Here is a 21169-nt window from a genome sequence, read left to right as displayed (position 1 = left end):
CATGTTTGCTCTTTTAGGTCCACCTTTCGTCCGACCGGTTCCTCCGATAAAGGGCGTGGCTGGGAAGAATTTGCAAATCCAGTGCCCCGTCTCCGGATATCCCATCGAAAACATTTCTTGGGAGAGAGGTAACTAATAAAATGATACGGTTTGCAGACAAGTCATTATGTTTAATGTTTAACTTTATGTAACTTTAACGAGGTCTATAAAATAATTTTTCCAAATTTCACCCAAAATCTGTACCTTTTAATGAAAACGCATTACGTATACAATTTCTTAAAACGGCGTATTTAGATACAATTTTGAAATTACGTTTCGAAAGTTTACGAAAAATTACGTTTCGAAACGTGAAAAACGTTCTATTGCATCACGTGTTGCGAGCAAGTCTGATATTTATAATGCCCTAGATTTATGAATCCCGGGGCGGCAGGTTGAGAACAACATTTAACAAAAATTTAATTTCCACCTTGTATTTTTTGAGTCTCTTGTTTTACAGCTCAAGAAATGTATGTAGCAAACCTGAAAGAAACGAAAAACGAATTTATTTATCTAAAAATTTTGAAACGTGAACTCGTAATGAATCCCCGCTCATTATTTAACTTTTTTGCGCATACTTTAGGCGGGAGTCTTCTCCCCGTGACGAGGATGCAGCGCGTCTACCCGAACGGGACCCTGATTTTGGAGCACATTCAGAAAACGGACGAAGGGATTCTCACCTGCCACGCGAAAGGCCGACAGGAACAAATTTCCTCCAGAGACATTCACCTCCGCGTAGTCGGTTCGTTTCGCGTAATTTATTAAATATCAGTAATATTTACACAAATTCTTATAATACAAAATCAATTCAGTCAAATTTTTCTAAAATCTGTAAAAGTTTGCGTAAATATGAACTTGAATTAAGAAAAATAAGAGCGTTTTTTCTTTGTTAGCTTGTGCCTCCCAATTTTATACCATTTACACAATTTACCGGGTTACAAAGATACCAGTGAAAATTGTGTACTTGACAAATTTTAATGCCAAATTTAATTCTGTTAAAAAAATAATTCGTTGTTTAACTGCTACATAGATTCATAGGATGCCTGTGTAAAATGAGGACCGAGTAATTTTTATGCGGCTAGTAGATTATTTTACTCGTAGTATTACTAGTAAAATTGAGAAATCTTTAAATTTACACATCTCAAAGCGACAAACTCTGAATAATTCCAATTTCGAATACTTTAATAAAAATGCACATTTTACAATCTCAACCATTATACTTTGACAAATTGAGGCAATTCACATTTACAAAGCACATAACTTATATACTGATCGTGAGACAATTCACGCAGTCCTTTGTAAAATTCGTAAATTTTGTGAAATTAGACTGCAAACTGTTTCAAAATAAAAAGAACCTTGATCTGAGTAAACTTAAACAATTTTGTAAGCTAATTTTCCTCAGAAATATTTGTTAAAGGTTGTATACAAACTTATAAGTTTAACAAAGTTCTGCGTGAATCCTTTTTTAATTGTGTACTTGATTTTACATCCAGCTTTTCATTTTATCTGCAATTTTATTACCAAACGTCCCAATTTCATCAAATTTTCTTCTTCCCTTAAATTTAAACCTGATATCTTTTTGATGGCCAATTTGTGACAAAATTTGATCAGCTCCATGCCACTCAAATATTTCACATGGTTTCATTTATCCCATAAATTTTACTCCGACATAAATTTTTCATGATACAAAGAGCCCCATTAAATATCGTCTTACACGAAATTGGTGATGATCACGGTTGGATTTACATCCGCTCCCAAATTTGTCTCCTCAGTTCCGCCAAAGCTGATGCCGTTCCAGTTTATGAACACGGTTTTGCGGGAAGGAATGCGGGCGGCGGTGTCCTGCCAACTCCTCGAGGGCGATCGACCCATCGATCTCGTTTGGGAATTCGAAGGGAAACCAATCTCGGGAGGAGTGACAAAGGTGAGTTCAAAAATTTGTGAATCCAAAATTCATGCAAAATCTGAAAAATTTAGAAGTGCGAATACGAATTGGAAGGAATTTGTGAAAAATGAATGCAAAATTCAAAAAATTAGGTATCATTTCATATTTTGAAATTCTATTTAGCCAATCTATTTTCAAGGAGTAGATTGGAACGTGTGAAATTTATGTCAATTTAAAAAATTTGTATTTCACTTTGACACTGCTTTTGTGCTTTAAACAACGAAATAAAATTATCTAAACGTGTAACTCAAACGAGTATTTTTTATACTAATTTCGGGACTTTTTAAAAGATCGGCTTGAAATATGACAAATTTTCGGTGCTGAAGACATCTTTGAAATATGCGAATACTAAAAGACGCATCTTGCGACGAAGTTGCGAGGGACAAATAGTCGCTGAAGATTTTAAGAACCTCATAGCTAAAAACATAATATATGTAACTTTCAAACACGCAACTAATGAAATCCGATCTAAAACCATTAAAAAATGTCACATTATCGTAATTTTCGAAATTGACTTTTAACCTTGACAAATCTTGTCACCGTGCTTATCTACCTGTCGACATACCTGTTCAAAAAAACTTTTTTTCACTCAAAGTTCAGTCATCCCGATTTCTGACTGAAGATTTTCATTCACACTCAGTCATTTTCTTTCAAATTCATTTCATTTCACTTCATCGGACTTCATTTCTTACTTCGCCCCATGTACTAAGCATAGGGTGAAAAATGAAATGAGTGAGAAATCCTTTCATTCACAGTCATTCATCTGAAATGACGGAATCTTTCGCTCATTTTCATTCAAATGACAGAAAATTCATTTTCATTCGCTATCATAATCAGTGACATGAATGAAAGTGAACAGGCATGCCTGTCGATAGCTCTTGTATTATGATAACTTTAAATTAATTTGCATCTAATCTGACAGGGTATTATGATTCGAGTTCCGGACGAGTATTCCTCAACATTGGTGATCGACTTGCTTTCTTCCGTGCATAACGGTGCGTGACATTTCGTTTAATTAATTAATTAATTATTAAAATTTTGGAATAAAAATAACTAATTTTTAAATTTCCTTATTTAGGGAAATACACCTGCATCGCGGAAAATTCGGCGGGACGGGAACACTATTCTTCCGAGCTTACGGTACAAAGTGAGTAGATAATTTTTTACACATTTTATCTTATTTTTGGATCATAATTTTGAATGAACTCTCTTAAATTGGATTTCATATTCCATAAGTGGTCTTTGCTTGTGGTAAAATAAACAAATTTGCAAACAGATGACTCGTCTACAGAGAGCGTAGTTTCTGAATTTCATACTTGTGGGTTTCTTAGTATTATAATTTTTCAGATTTTGTTGATTTTTATAATTTCTGTTCTTGGTATTAAATGTTTAGTAAGTTTATTCTTGAGATTAGGTTGTTACTTGATTTGATACCATTTTTTACTTGTGTTTTAAGGGTTCCAATTAACGCACCCTAGAAAATACTGAAAAGTACCCAGGAAAATAGTTAAAACCAATAATATTGAACTTCACCCAGACAAATTCATTTATGACCCCAATATAAAACCTAAAATACCCAATAATGTCTTATACAATCTTATATGATATGCTAATACATACTGGCCTGCACAAGTTACTTCGCGGTTGATATTGGGCTATCTAATAGATAGCCTAATTAGCCTTCAATAGATTTTGTTGAACGGAAAGTTTGTTCCCCTAGCCACTTGCCATCATACTCTATTTATTTATTGATACATCTTTATTTGCGTTACTTTGTGAATTTTTGGCTATGGCTTAAGCGTCTCAAACAATGCGTTTCGACACAAGCGATTCGGGATCAGATCAGATTTTGAAAATCAACCGGAAACCAAGGCTAAGAAGGAATTGATTACTATGTAAAAATTTATTTTTGAATAATGTGGAGGAAATAAATGGCTAATTCATGTTTCAATACCAAAGCCTTATCACTTTTATATGTCACAATATTATTGGGCATTGGTTTTATATTGGGTGCATAAAACAATTTGTCTGGGTAACATTCAGTATTATTGATTTTAAATACTTTACTGGGTACTTTTCAGTATTTTCCTGGGTGCGTTAATAATAATCCGTGTTTTAATCCTCACCAATTTATTTGCTGGTTTCTTAAACTCTAAATTAATTGAATGATTTACTTGGAAGCCTTTAATGAGATTTACAAAATTTGTGAGTCCATGTTGTGATAAGCAGATTGCTCATTTCTCCGAAATTACTGAATTTCCTTGTTGTGAGTTTCTTGGTATTTATAGTTTTTCTGATTTTCTTGATTTTTATAATTTCTGTTCCTGCTATTAAATACTTAGTGTATTTGCGGTTAGGTTGTTTTGTTAGTAACATAGATATAGATTAGAGTAGATTCGGCTACTTTTGAAAAAAGCGTCTCGGCATGGAGGAGAATTTGGGGATAATTTGGGGATAACGCATGGTTGCACGGTAGCGCATGGAATGCTTAGCACGCTTGCACATCATTAAAAAATTATTATTTGACACCTGTTATTTTTATTTTGGCGTTTAAATCATACTAAATTGAATAATTATTTTGGCGTTTAAATCATACTAAATTGAATAATTATTTTGGCGTTTAAATCATACTAAATTGAATAATTTAAACGCCAAAACAAAAATAAGTAGTATCAAATAATAAAATACGGAGTTTAACAGGTTTGTAGACACAGGCAGAGTTTAGTCCCACCTCAAAAACATTGCCGAGTTTTTAACATTGACTATATGGAAGAAGCCTGATCTATTCTACTCTATATCTATGGTTAGTAACAACTTTTTACTTGATTTGATACCATTTTTGATTTTTAAAAAATCATTACCAATTGATTTACGGACTGTCAGTCCGTAAAGTATTTTTGAATCGGCATACACTCTAAATAAAAATAAGTAAAACATACTCAAGGTCCACAACATCTAAACAATGTTAATCAAATACGCTGCAACTTTGAATTTGTTAATCGGCATATAAATTTTCCATTTTTGTTGTGCAATTATTTTTTCAAAAAGTTTGCACACAGGCACTAGTATCTGTAATTTTGTCCCGTACTTTTTTGGAAACCCTGCCGCATTCCGCTGTCCAGCCGGGTGGGAGATGGGGGCAATGAGTTAAGCGATGCGTTTGTGGAGTGGATCGAGAGATGAGATTGGTTTTTCTGCGAGAAGATTAATGACAAGGGTTTACTTTTGAGGGAAAAAATACCAACTTCATGTCTCACTAAGCGGCGTAATAGCGGCTCAACTTCCTCCCCGCAACAGTGACCGCGGAAGCCGTGGGGACATCGGGGGACAGTAACATTGTTGGGGAGCGAGGGGTTTGTAAATATAACATGGGCAGATGATGGAGAAATCAAATTTCTGTGGGGACGCTTCCGCGGCCACTGTATAAAACTATGTTATACTTGTGATAGTATTAAAAGGTCGTCTTTATTGATTCCCAATTTTAGCCATTACAATTGAATTACAAGTGAACCAAACCTCATATAAGTGAGAAATAGATGGTCACAGGTTCCTAACTATGGTGCCCGTAGTGCAATGGACACCGCACAGGCCTGTACAACAAGTCAGAGAGGAAAACCACAAGGGAAAAAACTCTCTGCCAGTACTGGGAATTGAACCCAGAACCTCCATTCGGCTTGAAGCACAGTGTGATGACCACTCGGCCACCACTGCCTGCCACTGCCTGGCCTATTACATAGGCCACGGAAGCAGTGGGGACATCGGGGGTTATTAACATTGAGGGATGGGGGAGGGAGGGGGTTATATAACATGGGCAGATGATGGGGACATCGAATAACCGTGGGGACATTGTCCCTCATTGCCATGCAAACCCAGATTGGGTTGGATTTCCTTCCCCTTTGTTCCCACGCTTCCGCGGCCATTGCGCCGCAAACGCAGCCGGTTCGATTTCCTATTCGTCTTTGTCTCCTTGTGAGCAGCGGACGGAGAAAGTTGATTTCATGGAAAATGAAGTTTCGGCTGGTGGTCAAATTTTGGGAAAGTCGGGTCAAGAAAGTCAAGTCAGTTTGAGTTAGTGAAAGTTGGCCTAGTTTTCAAAGGGAAAATTTGGAGGGTTGTTAATAAGTTTGCATGGTTTGCGAAACCATGCGAAAAATTATGAGTGCAAAAAAGTGGAAAAAGTAGATAGGGTTGCATAATACATTATTTAATATGATTGAAAAAGTAACTTGAGAAAAAGGAAAAGAATTTCGCCAACAAATGTTGCAAAAGTAGGAGAATGCATTATACATGGTTTGTTGAACTTGCATTATACACATGATTGAAAAAAAAATTTGCAAAAAATGCTTAACTCGTTAGAATACATCCATGCATGTATCAAACTACGTAATATGTACAAACTTGTAAGACAAATTTGCGAAAATAATACATTACCTTAAATAGCAGAATTTCGAAACTCGACAGACATATTTCAAAAGCTATGCAGTAATTACAAAATTTCCGTAAAAGATGTAACAATTGTGTGTAAAAGAAAGTGCAGAATTTTGGCTAAATCTCAGAAACTTATTTTGTATGCAAAAACCTTTGTACATATTTTTCGATGTGCCAAAAAATATGGACATTATGCATAAAGTGGTAATATCGTAAAGATGATCCATGCCATGATAATTAAGTAATTTGACCCCAATTCTGTGTATTCTCCTATGACCTCAGACTATCCAGAAATGGGCAATTGGTTGAAATTAGCGATCATTAATATTGGATAATTTTGCAGTTCCGCCGAAGTGGATTTTGGAGCCGAGAGACGTCAACGTCTCGGCCGGACACTCGCTTTCACTTCAGTGCCGAGCCGAGGGCCATCCCACCCCGGCAATCACATGGAAAAGGGCCACTGGTACGTTAAATATTCATACTCGTCAAAATTTTTAGAAATTGTCGATATCCTCTAATTTTTTACGGTAACAAATTTCGTTACCAATTTTTGTACTATTACTGTTTTTATGTATTATCAATTTGATGATTTAGTGTCACCTATTTTATTACTAATTTGTTTATTTTGTGCTACCAATTCTTTTGTTACCAATTTTATTACTAATTTATTTCTTTTGCGTAATCAATTGTTAATATTTTGTTACCAATTTGGTCGCCTATTTTATTCTCCAGCAAAATACATGTTATCAAACTCTAATCCAAATCAATAAAAATATTCTTACCACGTTTATTTATTTAAAAAAATCTGTTTATAAATTACTGCAAGTTAGATCGTTAAAGAATTAATTGCTGGATATGTCATGCCTCTCTCATCTATGTCTAACTTTTTAAATAATTTTTCTCAACCATTATCGAACCTGGAGCCAAACATGTGCAGTTTCCATATAAAATTTACAATTTTTATTTCTGTCGGAAATTTCAACATTGAAAATTTTTATCACAAAATTATAACTTTTAGAAAAATTTCTTGAAAATTCACAAATACACATTTTCGAAAATATTTCGCCAATAGTTTAGTATTTTTTAGGAATTTTATTTCAGTAGTGTTTATAACTGTTTAATTTTGTACAATCAATTAGCAATCTATTTTTTACTAATTTGGTCACAAATTCCATTAGAACAAAAAATATATTTTCCCAAAAGTTAGGATAAGTTTACCAAAGATTTTTTTACCATTTACCAAATTTTTAAACATTTTTCTTTGTTCCCTCCAGGGTAAGGAAAACCCCGGGGTTTTGCTATTGAAAACCTATACCCAGGGGTTTCAGTCGGGGTAGTCAGGGTAATCGGGGTTTTGGGGGTAAACTGAGTCAGTGGTTCATGTATTCAGTTGTTAAAACAATTTGGTTTTTCAGTAATTTCTCAACAAAGCTTGTTATTAGTTTAATTTAAATAACGAATTAATTCGTGTAATTGTTAGTAATGCCCTGTGATCCTACTTTATTAAATTTGAAAACCCCGACTACCCCGACTTCCCGTGGGTATTGCTCATTTTTGCCACCCCAAAACCCATCAATACCCACAAAACCCCAATACCCCAAAAACCCAGGGTAGCATACCCTGGTTCCCTCATCTTTCTCTCAATATGTAACTCATTTTCTATAGAAAATGCTCTTATTACTGCGTCACCAGGCATGCAGCCGGGCGACTACAAGGACATTTTTCCCCCCACCGGAAACTCGTCCCCCTTCACTAATGGGACCGTTAGATTCGACCAAGTGCGAAAATCGGACGAGGGGAATTATCTGTGCGAGGCGAGAAACGACGTGGGCTCCGGCCTCTCCAAAGTCATCTTCCTCAAAGTTAACGGTTAGTGGATTTCGAAATCATCTTGTCTACTTTACTTTTGAGTGTCATGTTTACCCTAATTTGCATAATGCGACAATGATAAAACATAAACTGCTGGTTGCTCCTTGGAAAGACGGGCAGTTTGACGAAAATCCTTTTAGCGAAAGACTTTCAGCGTGAAATAATTACATTTGGCAAAATTCACTAATTCTGGAGTACTTTTGACCAAATTGTTTTTAGAGCACTTTCGACGAAATATTTTTGAATGTGACACAATGTGACACGAATTTATTTTTTCGCAAGAAATTTTTGTTTCGCAAAATGTAATTTTAGGAGTTTTCCTGTTTCCCCAAATGGGACCTTAATTTCGCCACCTGTCACTTTCATGATACTTTTTCCATATTTGCAAAAAAATATTTTTGCCAATTTGAATTTCGCTAAACTGTGACCATGAATAACTCCCTGTCCTTGCTTTCACTTTTTTCTTCTCCCGGATCGGAGAAAGTCCATCACCCGGAAACAAGTCTGTCTCTAATTAGTTAATTACCCGGATTAATTAGATGACGGCATCAAGAGAGAGAGAGAAAGTTGGGCTGAGCAGTGATGGGCGGTCTCGGCCTCTTTGAGGCCATTTTTTGTGACCTCAGGCCTCGGTCTCGGCCTCTTTCAGGAATTTGAGGTCGAGGCCAGTGAGGCCTGAGGCATACTCTTTGAAAATTAGAGAGGCTGAGGCCGACCTCGCTGAGGCCTGAGGTTCAAGATGTGAGGCCGAGGCCGAAATCATGAGGCCGAGGCCTGGAAATTTTTCAGCGAGGTCGAGGCCAGTGAGGTCTGAGGCATATATTTTGAAAATTTGAGAGGCCGAGGCCGACCTCGCTGAGGCCTAAGATTTTGGACATGAGGCCGAGGCCGAGGCCGTGTGAGGTCATAGGCCTCACTGTATGTTTAAATGGAGAGGCCGAGGCCGACCTCGCTGAGGCCTGAGGTTCAAGGTGTGAGGCCGAGGCCGAAATTGGGAGGCCGAGGCCTGGAGCTTCCTTGGCGAGGCCAAGGCCAGTGAGGTCTGAGGCCTTCTCTTTGAAAATTGAAGAGGCCGAGGCCGACCTCGCTGAGGCCTAAGATTTTCGACGTGAGGCCGAGGTCGAAATTGAGAGGCCGAGGCCTGGAGTTTTCTCAGCGAGGCCGAGGCCATGTGAGGTCGACGGCCTCACTAAATTTTTCGAGAGGCCGAGGCCTCGTGAGGTTGCCCATCACTGGGGCTGAGTGGAGTGAGTGAAAGTGAAAGTTAAGACCAAAAGTATTTCGAGAACGTCTAATCCTACGAGAGGCTCGAGTGCGTGTGTGTGTGGTCCTTCTAATTTGGGAACAATGAAGCCTGAAAGTTTACTTAGGTTACAAGATAAGCGTCGTTAAAAACAATGACTTATCTTGGAATTTATATATGTACATATTTAGATGTAAAGTCCAAGTAAAGTCCATGTAAAGTCGAGATTCCAACTTCCTTTTTAGTTAAAAAACATAGACCCAAAGAAGCTCCTTTTAAATTTCTCACTTCGTTTTTAAATTTCCCACTTGTTTTTAGCTTTTTTACGCAAAAAAAATCTAAGGAAAGCTGCCCTTTCTACAATTTTCCACTTTTTTCAAGCTAGCCAGTTTTTTAAATATCCCATTTCATTTTTATTTAATAGTTTACAAAGAGAAACCAAAGAGAGAAGAATGATTTTCACTTATTTCCTCCTCCGCAGAAATCTGACTTTCATTTCATTCCCATTCACTGCTTTAAAACTGCTGAAGATATTTTCTTGCCGGGGAAAGTTGTTTTGTTAAAGACTTTCTTTTCTTCAGAGGAAAGTTCCGCACTCGAGGAGAGCTTAATGTAATGAAATTGTTGTAGATATCTATGTGTGCACGGTTCAGCGCAACTATTTATGGTGGGTTACGTAATAGCGAATAGAGCAGAGTTGTAAGATGGGCAGGACATTAAATAAATAAATGCAGTTTTCAGCCAAGGTCATATTACCCATACCTGTTCACTTTCATTCATATGACTGATTATGATAGTGAATGAAAATGAATTTCCTGTGATTTGAATGAAAATGAGTGAAAGATTCAGTCATTTCAGATGAGTGAATGTGAATGAAAGGATTTCTCTCTTTTCATTTTTCACCCCATGCTTAATACATGGGGCGAAGTAAGAAGTGAAGTCAGATGACGTGAACGGGAATGAAATGAATTTGAAAGAAAATGATTGAATTTGAATGAAAATCTTCACTCAGAAATCGGGATGACTGAACTTTGAATGAAAAAAGTTTTTTTGAACAGGTATGGTATTAACTAGACTCAAAATAAGTTGGTATTAAAATCGTTTAGGCATTAACAAAGACCAAAATTGTTTTACTACCAAGTTCGTTTCTTTCATAAAGATCCACAGAAACATATTTTTTTACACATTTAAAATTTTTCACGTAAATTTGATAACTTGGGTGCCAAAAGTCGATTAAATGTAATAAGAGACCTCAATTTAGGTCAGTCGAGTCTCAAGTGCAAGTTGGCACACGTGCGTTCCGGTTGAGATGTGAAATTTCATGAAATTAAAATCTGGTTCATATTTACAATAAAAGGATATGAAAATAATTGCCTGATAATTTGGCTATTTTGACTTTTTTGATATAACTCCTACCGATCCAGCAGAAAAATGTTACCAAATCAATACCATAACGGAGTACCTACAATTTGGGACGATTTTGTTACATAAATTGTTTTACCAGTTTATGTTTCTTTCAAAATCAACCGAAATATATTTTGAATACATTTTGAGTTTTACTCTTAAATTGGACAACTTAAGAGCCAAAAGTGTACTATTATGTTTTGCGAAATATGACGGTGCAATTTAGATCTAGCACTCTTCCACTATGCACTATTTAACAAGTGAAGTTGAGCTGTGGAAATTCAAAATATCCAAATTTGATTCAAATTTACAGAAATAGGGCATGCCATAAATTCCATGCATGGTAAAAATCTTATTGCAGTGGTAAAAATCTTCTTAAAATTACAGTGTACTCTTCCTGGTAGAAATTGATTTAAAGCGGGTAACAAGTTTGAGTCTCACAGAAATTATGGTTCCCAATGGTAATCAAATTTACACAAGAGATGCATTTCTTATTCTTCTCTCCTTCTTGCTGTGTCTTGATTAAGGAAACAGTTTACCCGGGTTTTGTGGTTAGGCTTTAGGTTTCCCGTCCGAACCAAATCTAAATAGGAGGAGAAAGAAAGTTGTTATGGATGCAAACTTTTGACAATTTTCTGCCTAAATGTTTTACTGTTATCGCCTGAAATGGATGGATGAGAGGGGTTACTTTTTTATTAGTGCTTACACTTAACGATACAAACATGGTTCTGGAGATGTAGGATTTCTGGTGTTTTTCCGTTTTTGAAATTAAAATCAGTGAGATTATAAGACACTTATTTTGTACTTGATAACACAAATGGACAAAACAGTTGCTAAATAAAATTCTTCAATAAACAACATAAAAAACACGATGCCTAATTGCGAGGCACTTTACGTAGTTCTTCGTAACTTCTGCAATTTCTGCAGTTCTTTTAAAATTAAACTTTAAACTTTTACAAAATAAGGAGACGCGTTTGATCTGAGCAAGTTTAAACAAATTTGTGGGCTAAATTTTCCTTTCAAATACTTGAAATATTTTGCAAGTAACAGTTTGTAAGTTTATAGAATTTTCGAATTTTACAATGAGTTCCGTCATAATTAATTGATGAATTGTTACTCATTTATCTTTGAAGTTAAATTATTACATATTTATCACAATTTTTTACTTCGACGTTTAACCTGTACACTAAAATGCAAATTTTAAGTTTAAGAAATTGAACTTTTGACACAAAAAACTGAAATTGTGATGTAGAAAAAAACTTACGAAAATGGCACACAAAGTTTTACGACTACCCCGCTACTTAAATACCACATTAAATCAAATAATAAAAAAAACCAACAGCATTACAAACCCTATGTTGTTAAAACCTATTGCTATCCCCCGGCTACTCATCACTGATGATAAGCTACCCTCATCCTCTCGTAATGCACAAGACACTGATACTCCTGTCCCTGCAAAATCAAAGGGAAAGCAACAAGTGAAAGCGAATTGAGTCCAGGATTTGTCCCGAGTTGTCTCTCCAGGCTAAAAAATATCGCTCTTCTGCTTTGTTATTTTTGCCAAAGCAGAAAAAAACCTTGTGCAACAAGAAGAAACGAAAATCTAGGTTTTCTTGCTCAGAGAAAGTTTCCCATCTGTGTAAATATTGATGAATGTAAGTAAAAAGTGAGTGTAGAAGAAGGTGTAGAATCAATTCATGAGCTGAGATGAGATGAGGCAAAGATAAGATAATATTTGTGACATGAGCCAAATAGTTGGCGAAGTGAAAGTAGCCGAAAGATAAACTTATCTCGAGATTTTCTGATTTATGGATGGGATTAAATCTGCCATTGAGCTGGGAACTTTCTCCGTGAGAGATTTTATTAAGTGCGAATTGGTTGGAAGTCAGTATTTGGAGAAAAAGAATATGTGGTTTGGTTTTAGGCTTGATTAATATTTTGCTTTCACTTTTTATTGATAATTTAATAGGATGAAAAAAATCGAGATTAGATCGAGAATCTAGAAGTAGATGTAGTGTTTATAAGGGTGTAAAAAATTTCATATAAAAATAGTAGGGACCAATTTACCCACCTAATTATATTTCATGGATGGTTGAGAAAACAAAATAAAGGTAATTATGTAGATGCTAGCAGTGGAAAAATTGAGTACATCTATTTTCCATTATAAGCTTTAACATATTTGTAGCTACAGAATTTATAAAATTCACAGAATTTACAAAATTTATGAAAACAAAGAATTTGAAAAAATACAGAATTTACAATAATTATAGAAATTATCAGAATTTTTATGTACTGCACTATCTGCATCTATCGTATCTAAAAGTTACATATTATTCCACCAAAAACGGTTAACGTCGTTGACATATGCCCAGGGTCTTTTGACTGTTTCCTTGGAGGATTTCTAGACAGGGTCATGTCAGTTCAAAAATTCTCCAAATTTTTTTTACAGATTTTAAAGTTTGAGAATACTGAGGGAACTCACGTCACAGTTTGTAACCTTCGTAACTGCGTAAGGTTTGTAAGCTTACAAACTTTTACGAACTTTTACACACATTTCTAAGGAAAATTGACTTACGAACTTTTACGAAACTTACGCACTTCAAAAGCACGTTTTTGGTTCGTAAACAAAAGTTCGTAAATAATTCGAGTGTTTGAGATCTGAATTTTCGGTTGAAATTGTCTTAGAGACGAATTGTCTATTGTACATTTTTATGTGATCTCGTCCCGACATGCAAATTAATTTAATTATTTAACAAAAGATTGCTGCCAGCCGAAAATATTGGTCGCTATCCGACCAGCCCCCAAATGTCAAATCTGGGCTAAATTGACACACTTCATCCAGAGGGGTATCAATCGATCGGTCTTGATCATACGATCATTTTGGTATATTATAGAATTTTGTGACATAAGAAATGGCTGTGTAATTCCTGAAAAACTGATATTTCAGGCAAAAAAATTCAAAAAAATTACATGTCATTTGGTGTACGCTAGGATAAAGTTGGCTAGCAACATTTTGATGACGTTTTAGATGCGATATTTTTTTTACTAAAAAATGTTTACGAAAATGTTTACAAAGTCAACTCACGTCAAGAGTGTGTAAACTTACAAACCTAACGCAGCTACGTAGGTTACGAACTTGACGTGAAATCCCTCACTGACTATTTTTGCTGGGAGAGCTTGGTTGTCAAGAAAAATAAAATATTCTATAAAACGTCATAAATGCATGCGAAAAATTTTTAATTGCCGTTTTTGATACCGATTCTAGTTCAAATATTTTATAACTATTTTAATTTGCAATTAAATTAAATCGTTGTCATTTTACGACGGTGTGTAAAACACTTACTTTAAAATAATTTTTCTTGACAACTAAACTCTCGCAGCAAAAATAGCGCATATTCCCAAACTTCAAAATCTGTAAAAAAAAATTTGGAGAATTTTTGTCTAGAAATCCTCCAAGGAAACAGTCAAAGGACCCTGCATATGACTAAAAAACGTATGAAACGAAATAACAATTTCTGCGGAAACATCTGTACCACTGAATTTCCTCAGTAATATTTGCACAATCAGTACAAACTAATTCGCTAATTAAATAGATAAATTATGTAAGTATTTCAGTAAGGGTTTCAGCACCGGCCAAATTTAACACTGAAGAACAATCAGCAAACTCCCTGATTTCCGTGCGCGTCGGGGAGAAAGCGATTCTTGGCTACCGAGTCGGTGGCGACCTTCCAATTCTGATCGAATGGGGCAACAAACACGGCAAAATTGGGCCACATTCGAATCACAGGTGTAAATCTATTTCCAATTTTTATTAGAAAAAAATGATACTTTTACGATAAAGAAGCACTATTTGATTGGATTTTGTAAATGGTAAACGGATTCGGAACTTTAACACTGTAAATAACGTGATTGCAAAATTGGTATACTAAACGGAGGCAATTCTTCGCTGTAACTTTTTAAATTCTTTAAATTTTGCAAAATAATTTTTGTAACTTTTACTTAAAAAAGGATTTGATTAAGATTTGAGTAAGTGTAGAAAAATATGTAAAGTGGCACAATTTATTTACACTAGCAATAATTTTGCAAATTATTGGACAACCTTATAAATTCCACATGACGCGATTCAATCATTTATTCAAAATCGCCTATTTCCAAATTATTCAAAATTCCCTGGTTTCCTGATAAGTTTGAAATGATTTTGACCAAAGTTTGCAATTTTTAGCTACACATTTCGCCAGCAAGAATTGGAGGATGGTATTTTATCCGAATTGTTGATAGCCTCCGTTGACCGGAGCGATTCTGGAGCTTATTCTTGCCGAGCTTCCAACCCGTTCGGGTCAGATCACACCATCGTCTCGCTCAAGGTGCAAGGTACGCAAAAACTGAAATGTCTTCAAAAATAAGTAGAAAAAATCATATTTAGATCGTGTTTAAAATATCATAAAATTCGTACCAAAAATATTTTTTAAAAAAGTAGAATTCTATCCTAGATTATTTTTTGTGTCAAAATTAATTTGCTAAAAAATTGCTAAATTTACTTAAATCCAAAAACAACACTTCTGAGTTGAATGAAATCAAGCAATTTTAAAAATATAAAAAAATGCTTGTTTAAAATTCAGGGAATTATAATTATAAACTCAATTCCGTCTTTTCTTGTGCAAATTTAGCTTTTGCTAAAACATATGGCAATATTCCGTGGCAAAAATAATTAAATTATGAATTACAAATAATTTTAAGACTAAGAATAGATCAAGACTCTGGTTTTGTTGAACGTTTAAGAAATGCAAAACCAAATGTATTTTAAAAAAAGAACATGTCCTCTTTTAAAGTTCAGTCAAAAATGTGTGTAACCTTTTTTGCCAAAAATTTGCCGTTCTCTTCCAAATCCATGTTTCCGAGTAGATGAAAAGTATATCCAGAAAATAAAATTGTTATTGCTAAATTTTGCACTGATTACTTCCAGAGCCCCCGGAGCAGCCGGGTAATTTGCGCGTGGTCGAGGTGGGGAGCCGGTCGGTGGGGATTTCCTGGCTGGAAAACTTCAACGGGAACAGCCCCCTCATCAACTTCATCATTCAGAGCAAGTTCCCCTCAGGTAAGATTTCAACAAGGTTTGATTTTTAGAATTATATAAATTTTCCCCTGATTTGTCATTATTAGCTCACCCTGCGAAGCACGGTAGCTATTGAATTCCTCTTGTCCGTCCGTCCGTCCGTCTGTTGACGAGTTTTTTGCATCAATTGATGCAAATTAAAAACTCCCCCGTCCATTATCGCTAAACTTCGTAGCACCATTGGTATCGAACATTCAGTGATGCAAATGGTGCGAATCATTTGAACAAATCGATCCACCATGGACTTTACTTGTCGTCTACAAATTCTTTAAATCATGTCAAAATTGTCTATCAATTTTCCCCATTTCTCCTGCACCATTAGTGCCAAATTAAATTAAATCAAAATTATGTATCTCCGTTGTCCGCTTATTCTGCACCTTTGATGCAAAACAATATCGAACTTGTGCCTACGTTATCCCTTAATTTTGCGCCTGTAGTGCAGTTTCTTTCCGGCCTGACAAAATTCGATATTGCGTCAAAATTAGATATTTGTTATCTCGCCGCCGCCAGCACTATTTGTGTAGAATTATGTCAAAATTCTATACCTGTTCTGTCCGATTATAATGCACCATTGGCACAAAATTACAGAAATTTTATACCCACTATCTACGATTATTGAGCACCTTTGGTGCATAGTTATATCAAACCATTGCTGCAGGCTGAGGTACTTCTAACTTTACTACGGTTTATTTCCAATAATTTCATGCGGTTTCGAGGACAAAATAAAAGTCCAATAAATTTTTGTGTGTGCGTGTATGAAATATAAATTGATTTCTCGTCCGTGGTGAATATTTAAGTGTGTCAAATTTTGGTTTGACAGTCAACAGTGTTAGCCAGTGAATTATATATTTTTTTAGTTTCACCTACAATTTTTATCAGACACATATAGGGATGGTAATCCGTATCCTAAATTAACCGATCCGTAGGATAGGATCGGATAAATACAGGATCGGATCGGATCGGATTTGCTCGCTTTTGGATCGGATCGGCTCCCGGTTCTACTCGAAATCCGATGCGATCCGATCCTAGAATCGTAGGATATCCGCGGATGATCCAAGATTCGCTTGATATGTGTGAGACACCTTGTGTCTAACTATGGAACAACTTAACCAGCTGCTTTTATTTATTGGAACGGTTTTTGGTGAGTTCATCACATCGTACATTATCCGAATGAGCCGAATTATCCTATTATTTTACACGAGTTATTTTTAGGATAATTCGGCTCATTCGGGTAATGTACGCCATGTGATGAACTCACCAAATGTGAAACGAGTTTACATCGGATGATCCGAGGATCCTGTGCGATCCTAGGATTTCTTCGGTTCGGATCGGATCGGATTGTCTGATCCTCGGATCCTCTATCCGATCCGTGTGAAAATCCGATCCTATCCGAGTTTTTACGATCCTAGGATAGGATCGGTTACGGATTACCATCACTAGACACATATATCAATCAAACCAAATTTGATAACCTTAGGACCTAGAAACATAAACAGTTAAACGCTTACACCAATTTTTTACTTTGACGTACAAACTGTACAAATCATTACAAATAGTTTAATTTCGAGCATACTCACTTCAACCTTTGCATATCTCGCAAATTAAACATAACAACATAACTTGCTAAATTTGAGAGATTTCGCAAACATTTTTCTGGAAAACCATGAGATTTTTTTCACAAATTTACCCAGCAATTGGGCATGTTCTAATTTCGCAAAATTATTTCGCAAATGCAAATTCATCCTCACCATCACCAGCAAGAGAAATTATGTATGTATGTATTTATGTAAGCATGAGAAACGTATTTTAGTTTGTCTCAAAAGCGTGAATGCATCTCTACTTCCAAAAGAATTTATTCAAATATATATTTTAAAAAACAGGTAATTCAGTGATTACTTTGTAAACTCTTGCGTACTGTAAAATAAATTTACAGCCTTTTACAACAAAAAAAGACCTCGATCTAAGCAAGTTTATAAAATTTTGGGAGCTAATTTTCTCTGGAAATATTTAAAGTTTACAGAACTTACGGATTTTACAAAGTTACCAAGGCCTGCGTGAAAAAGCTAAAATCTCGGAAAGATACGATTTATAAAAACCTGTACAAATTTTACGTCAAAATAAAAAAAGGGTGAATCAATAAGCTGTATTTGAAACAACAGATTTGTCACAATGAAGGTTGTACTTTACATTTTTAATACAGGCATACAGATTTCTTTCAGAAACTTATTATTTACCATTTTCCAATTTGTCCCATTTTCATACCATCTCTAATTACTTACATTCCGTTACTATTAAAACTGTCTTCGTTTTATCGATTTTTCCAACTTTCTCTTTTTTTTCTTTGTATATATGTGACCCTACCAGATTTTTAGCAGTGTAAATATGACAACCTGCCCGTACGTTCAGTATTTCCTTTTGCAAATTAATTACCTTTCATCTCATCCATTCCAGGGGCCACTTTGAATTTCATTTCATTTCACTTCACATTTTAATTTTAAGTTTAAGTTTAATTTACTACACGAATATGGAACATGCTCGGGTCCGGGGTGGGTTGGTATTTAGCAGGGTTTCGCTCGGGTTTTAACCACTGGCCAAAATATTCGTTAAAACCCGCTTTAACCCTGTTTGGGACATCCAAAAATGTCCAAGCGTGTTCAAAATAGAACAAATAGGGCTAAAATGTTGCTAGTATTTCATTTGTAATTTATAGATACTCCGTTGACGCGTAAGCAATCTCGTATTAATTTTAAGCATTTTTGTGACCAATGGTTAGAAAGCTTCTTACAAACAAAGAATATTAAAGAAATAATAAAGAATATATGAAAGCATACTAAAACAAAAGTTTTTCAAATTTTGTTGTACTGCACAAACACCAAAATTCCCAAAATATGAATGGACCTTTGCATGTATGTGCGTATGCAAATTTTCAGAAAACGTCGTTAATACAGAACTTGAAACATTTTGTCCTATTTTCCAATGGATTTTTAATATTTTGGCTGTCCAAAATTATTTTGGACAATTTTGTACGATTTTTGACCTCCCACACTGGGATTTATGATTGGGAGGCGGAGTGAAACTCAAAGGGAAAGAAAGTGAAAAGCGAGGTCCGTATATTTCGTTTTGAAGATTTCTTAATTATTTTCCCGAAAGAAGTCCATTAAATTAGATTCCGGACACGGCTAAGTTCACGCGACTCGCAAAGAAATCCTTCCCCAGATGAAGCTCGTTCATGCCCGGCTTGTTTCATGCTTGTTTTGTTATCATTATTACTATTTTATTATTAGCTTCACTTTCTCCACTTTCTCCTCCTTTGGCTCAGAAGAGAAGAAAGAAATTAATGTCGTGACTCACAAGACGAGAAATGTTTTCGGGAAGGAAAGAAATAATTTGAATACATTTAATGAGAAAATGTTATGAATTTTGGTAAATGTTTTTAATTGGAGAAAGAAATCAAACGCGTCCAACCTGTTGAAACTTAGGTTTTTAATGAGGTTGGTATGCAAATGAGACGTGTCATGGCATAGAACTGCCGTTGGCAGTTACATAAATAGCAAGAAATAAATTTGCTAGAATTGCTGGAATAACAAGCACATACATATTTTAAGAGTATTCGGGGAAAAATATTACTTTAAGGTACAAAATGTATGCGTCAGGACATTAGTACTAAAATCGTCACCCTAGGTTGTTGCCAAACTGGTAACAATAATTTACAGGAGATTCAAAATTGTTACCAATATCTGCTAGGGAAATGCCAAATTTGAGTTTCGTGAAAATTTATGGTGCAATTCTGCGATGAATCTTTGCCACCTGTTGCCACGCTGGTAATAAACACTTTCGGGAGACTTTGTTACCAAATTTCTAACCACAGGAAACCGTCAAATTGGAGTTTTTCGGAAATTTTTATGATAGCATTCGGCGTTAAATCTTTGTTTGCTTGGTAGAACATCGTAGTGACTACACGATTTTGTTATCATCCTATGTTGAATGTAAATATCAATAAAATCCTAATTTGAATTTAAATCAAATTCCCGCCTAAAACTACTATATTTCTTCCATTCTAGAAACCTGGACCGAAGCCGAAGTCGAAGAACTCGCCGTTCCCGCGACCCAATCCACCGCGCTCGTTGAAGGCCTCACCCCTTCGTCGACTTATCATGTCCGCGTCCTCGCCCAAAACGGGGTCGGCTTCAGCCCCCCCTCGGAAGTCGTGCAGGTCACCACGACCGAAGAAGCCCCCGAAGGCCCGCCCATCGAAATCGTGGCGGAAGCGGATTCCTCCACGAGACTGAGGGTCCGTTCATACCTGTTCACCTTCATTCATATGACTGATTATGACAGAATGATAGTGAATGAAAATGAATTTATTGTGATTTGAATGAAAATGAGTGAAAGATTCAGTCACTTCAGATGAATGACTGTGAATGAAAGGATTTTTCACTCCTTCATTTTTCACCCTATGCTTAATACATGGGGCGAAGTAAGAAATGAAGTCAGATGATGTGAAATGAAATGAATGTGGATGAAAATCTTCAGTCAAAAATCGGGATGACTGAACTTTGAATGAATAAAGTGTTTTTGAACAGGTCCGTTGGGCCCCGCCGGAAAGGGCGCTCTGGCACGGGCAGATTTTAGGCTACTATCTCGGCTACCGAGAACTCTCCCTCGCTCTGGCGGATCACCCCGTGCTGCTTTCACGAGAGGATGGAAATGAAGGTGTAGAAATAACGGGTGAAAATGGGAGGAGCTTGCTTCATTCACATTTACACAGAAATTTGGCCGATTTACATGGATATCATTTCAAAACGGTGGAGGTATGTGATTTAAAAATTGGCAATTTGTATTTTCTGGACCTTGAAGGTTCCAATTCGCAAAGGCTTCAAATAAGTGTTCTAACGACAATATTGTTAAATTAACATAACTTACAAAAGTTTGCATAAGTAATTTGCTTCTTTTTTCTTTAAAACAGAACTTGCATTCGAATTTTTTCCTTCCCACAAATCGGTCATGGTTTTATTTTGCAGGGTTATTTTGCAAGCTATTTCTCGAAAAGTGTCCCTATTCTAAATATAACGTTGTCCTGACATGACTCAAACCCCACGTGGGAGCAATCATAAGGGTTCGTATTTTTGAA

At 35.8% G+C, this 21169-nt stretch overlaps 1 protein-coding gene across 1 annotated transcript; it reads left to right on the top strand.

Moving 5' to 3' along the window:
* The first annotated feature begins 1762 nt into the window (after window positions 1-1762).
* LOC118437617 (Down syndrome cell adhesion molecule-like protein Dscam2) lies at window positions 1763-20922 on the top strand. The gene is made up of 10 exons (XM_035856787.1): window positions 1763-1960; window positions 2904-2976; window positions 3060-3128; window positions 8102-8278; window positions 14541-14712; window positions 15148-15296; window positions 15889-16020; window positions 20100-20329; window positions 20622-20849; window positions 20896-20922. Exons 1-10 carry the CDS (start codon window positions 1763-1765, stop codon window positions 20920-20922), a joined length of 1455 nt encoding a protein of 484 aa, XP_035712680.1.
* The last annotated feature ends 247 nt before the right edge of the window (window positions 20923-21169 follow it).

The sequence above is a fragment of the Folsomia candida genome, unplaced genomic scaffold, assembly GCF_002217175.1.
Source record: "Folsomia candida strain VU population unplaced genomic scaffold, ASM221717v1 Fcan01_Sc014, whole genome shotgun sequence".
NCBI classification, from domain to species: Eukaryota; Metazoa; Arthropoda; class Collembola; order Entomobryomorpha; family Isotomidae; genus Folsomia; species Folsomia candida.
The sequence above is the reverse complement of the archived record's forward strand: the minus strand, read 5'-3'. Positions and strand labels throughout refer to the sequence as shown.

Excerpts from the sequence above, each read along its gene's own strand:
- LOC118437617 (XM_035856787.1), top strand. The coding sequence starts at position 1,763 with ATGATCACGGTTGGATTTACATCCGCTCCCAAATTTGTCTCCTCAGTT. Across the intron at positions 15,297-15,888 it reads CGTCTCGCTCAAGGTGCAAG|AGCCCCCGGAGCAGCCGGGT; the intron begins GTACGCAAAAAC and ends GATTACTTCCAG. Across the intron at positions 16,021-20,099 it reads TCAGAGCAAGTTCCCCTCAG|AAACCTGGACCGAAGCCGAA; the intron begins GTAAGATTTCAA and ends CTTCCATTCTAG.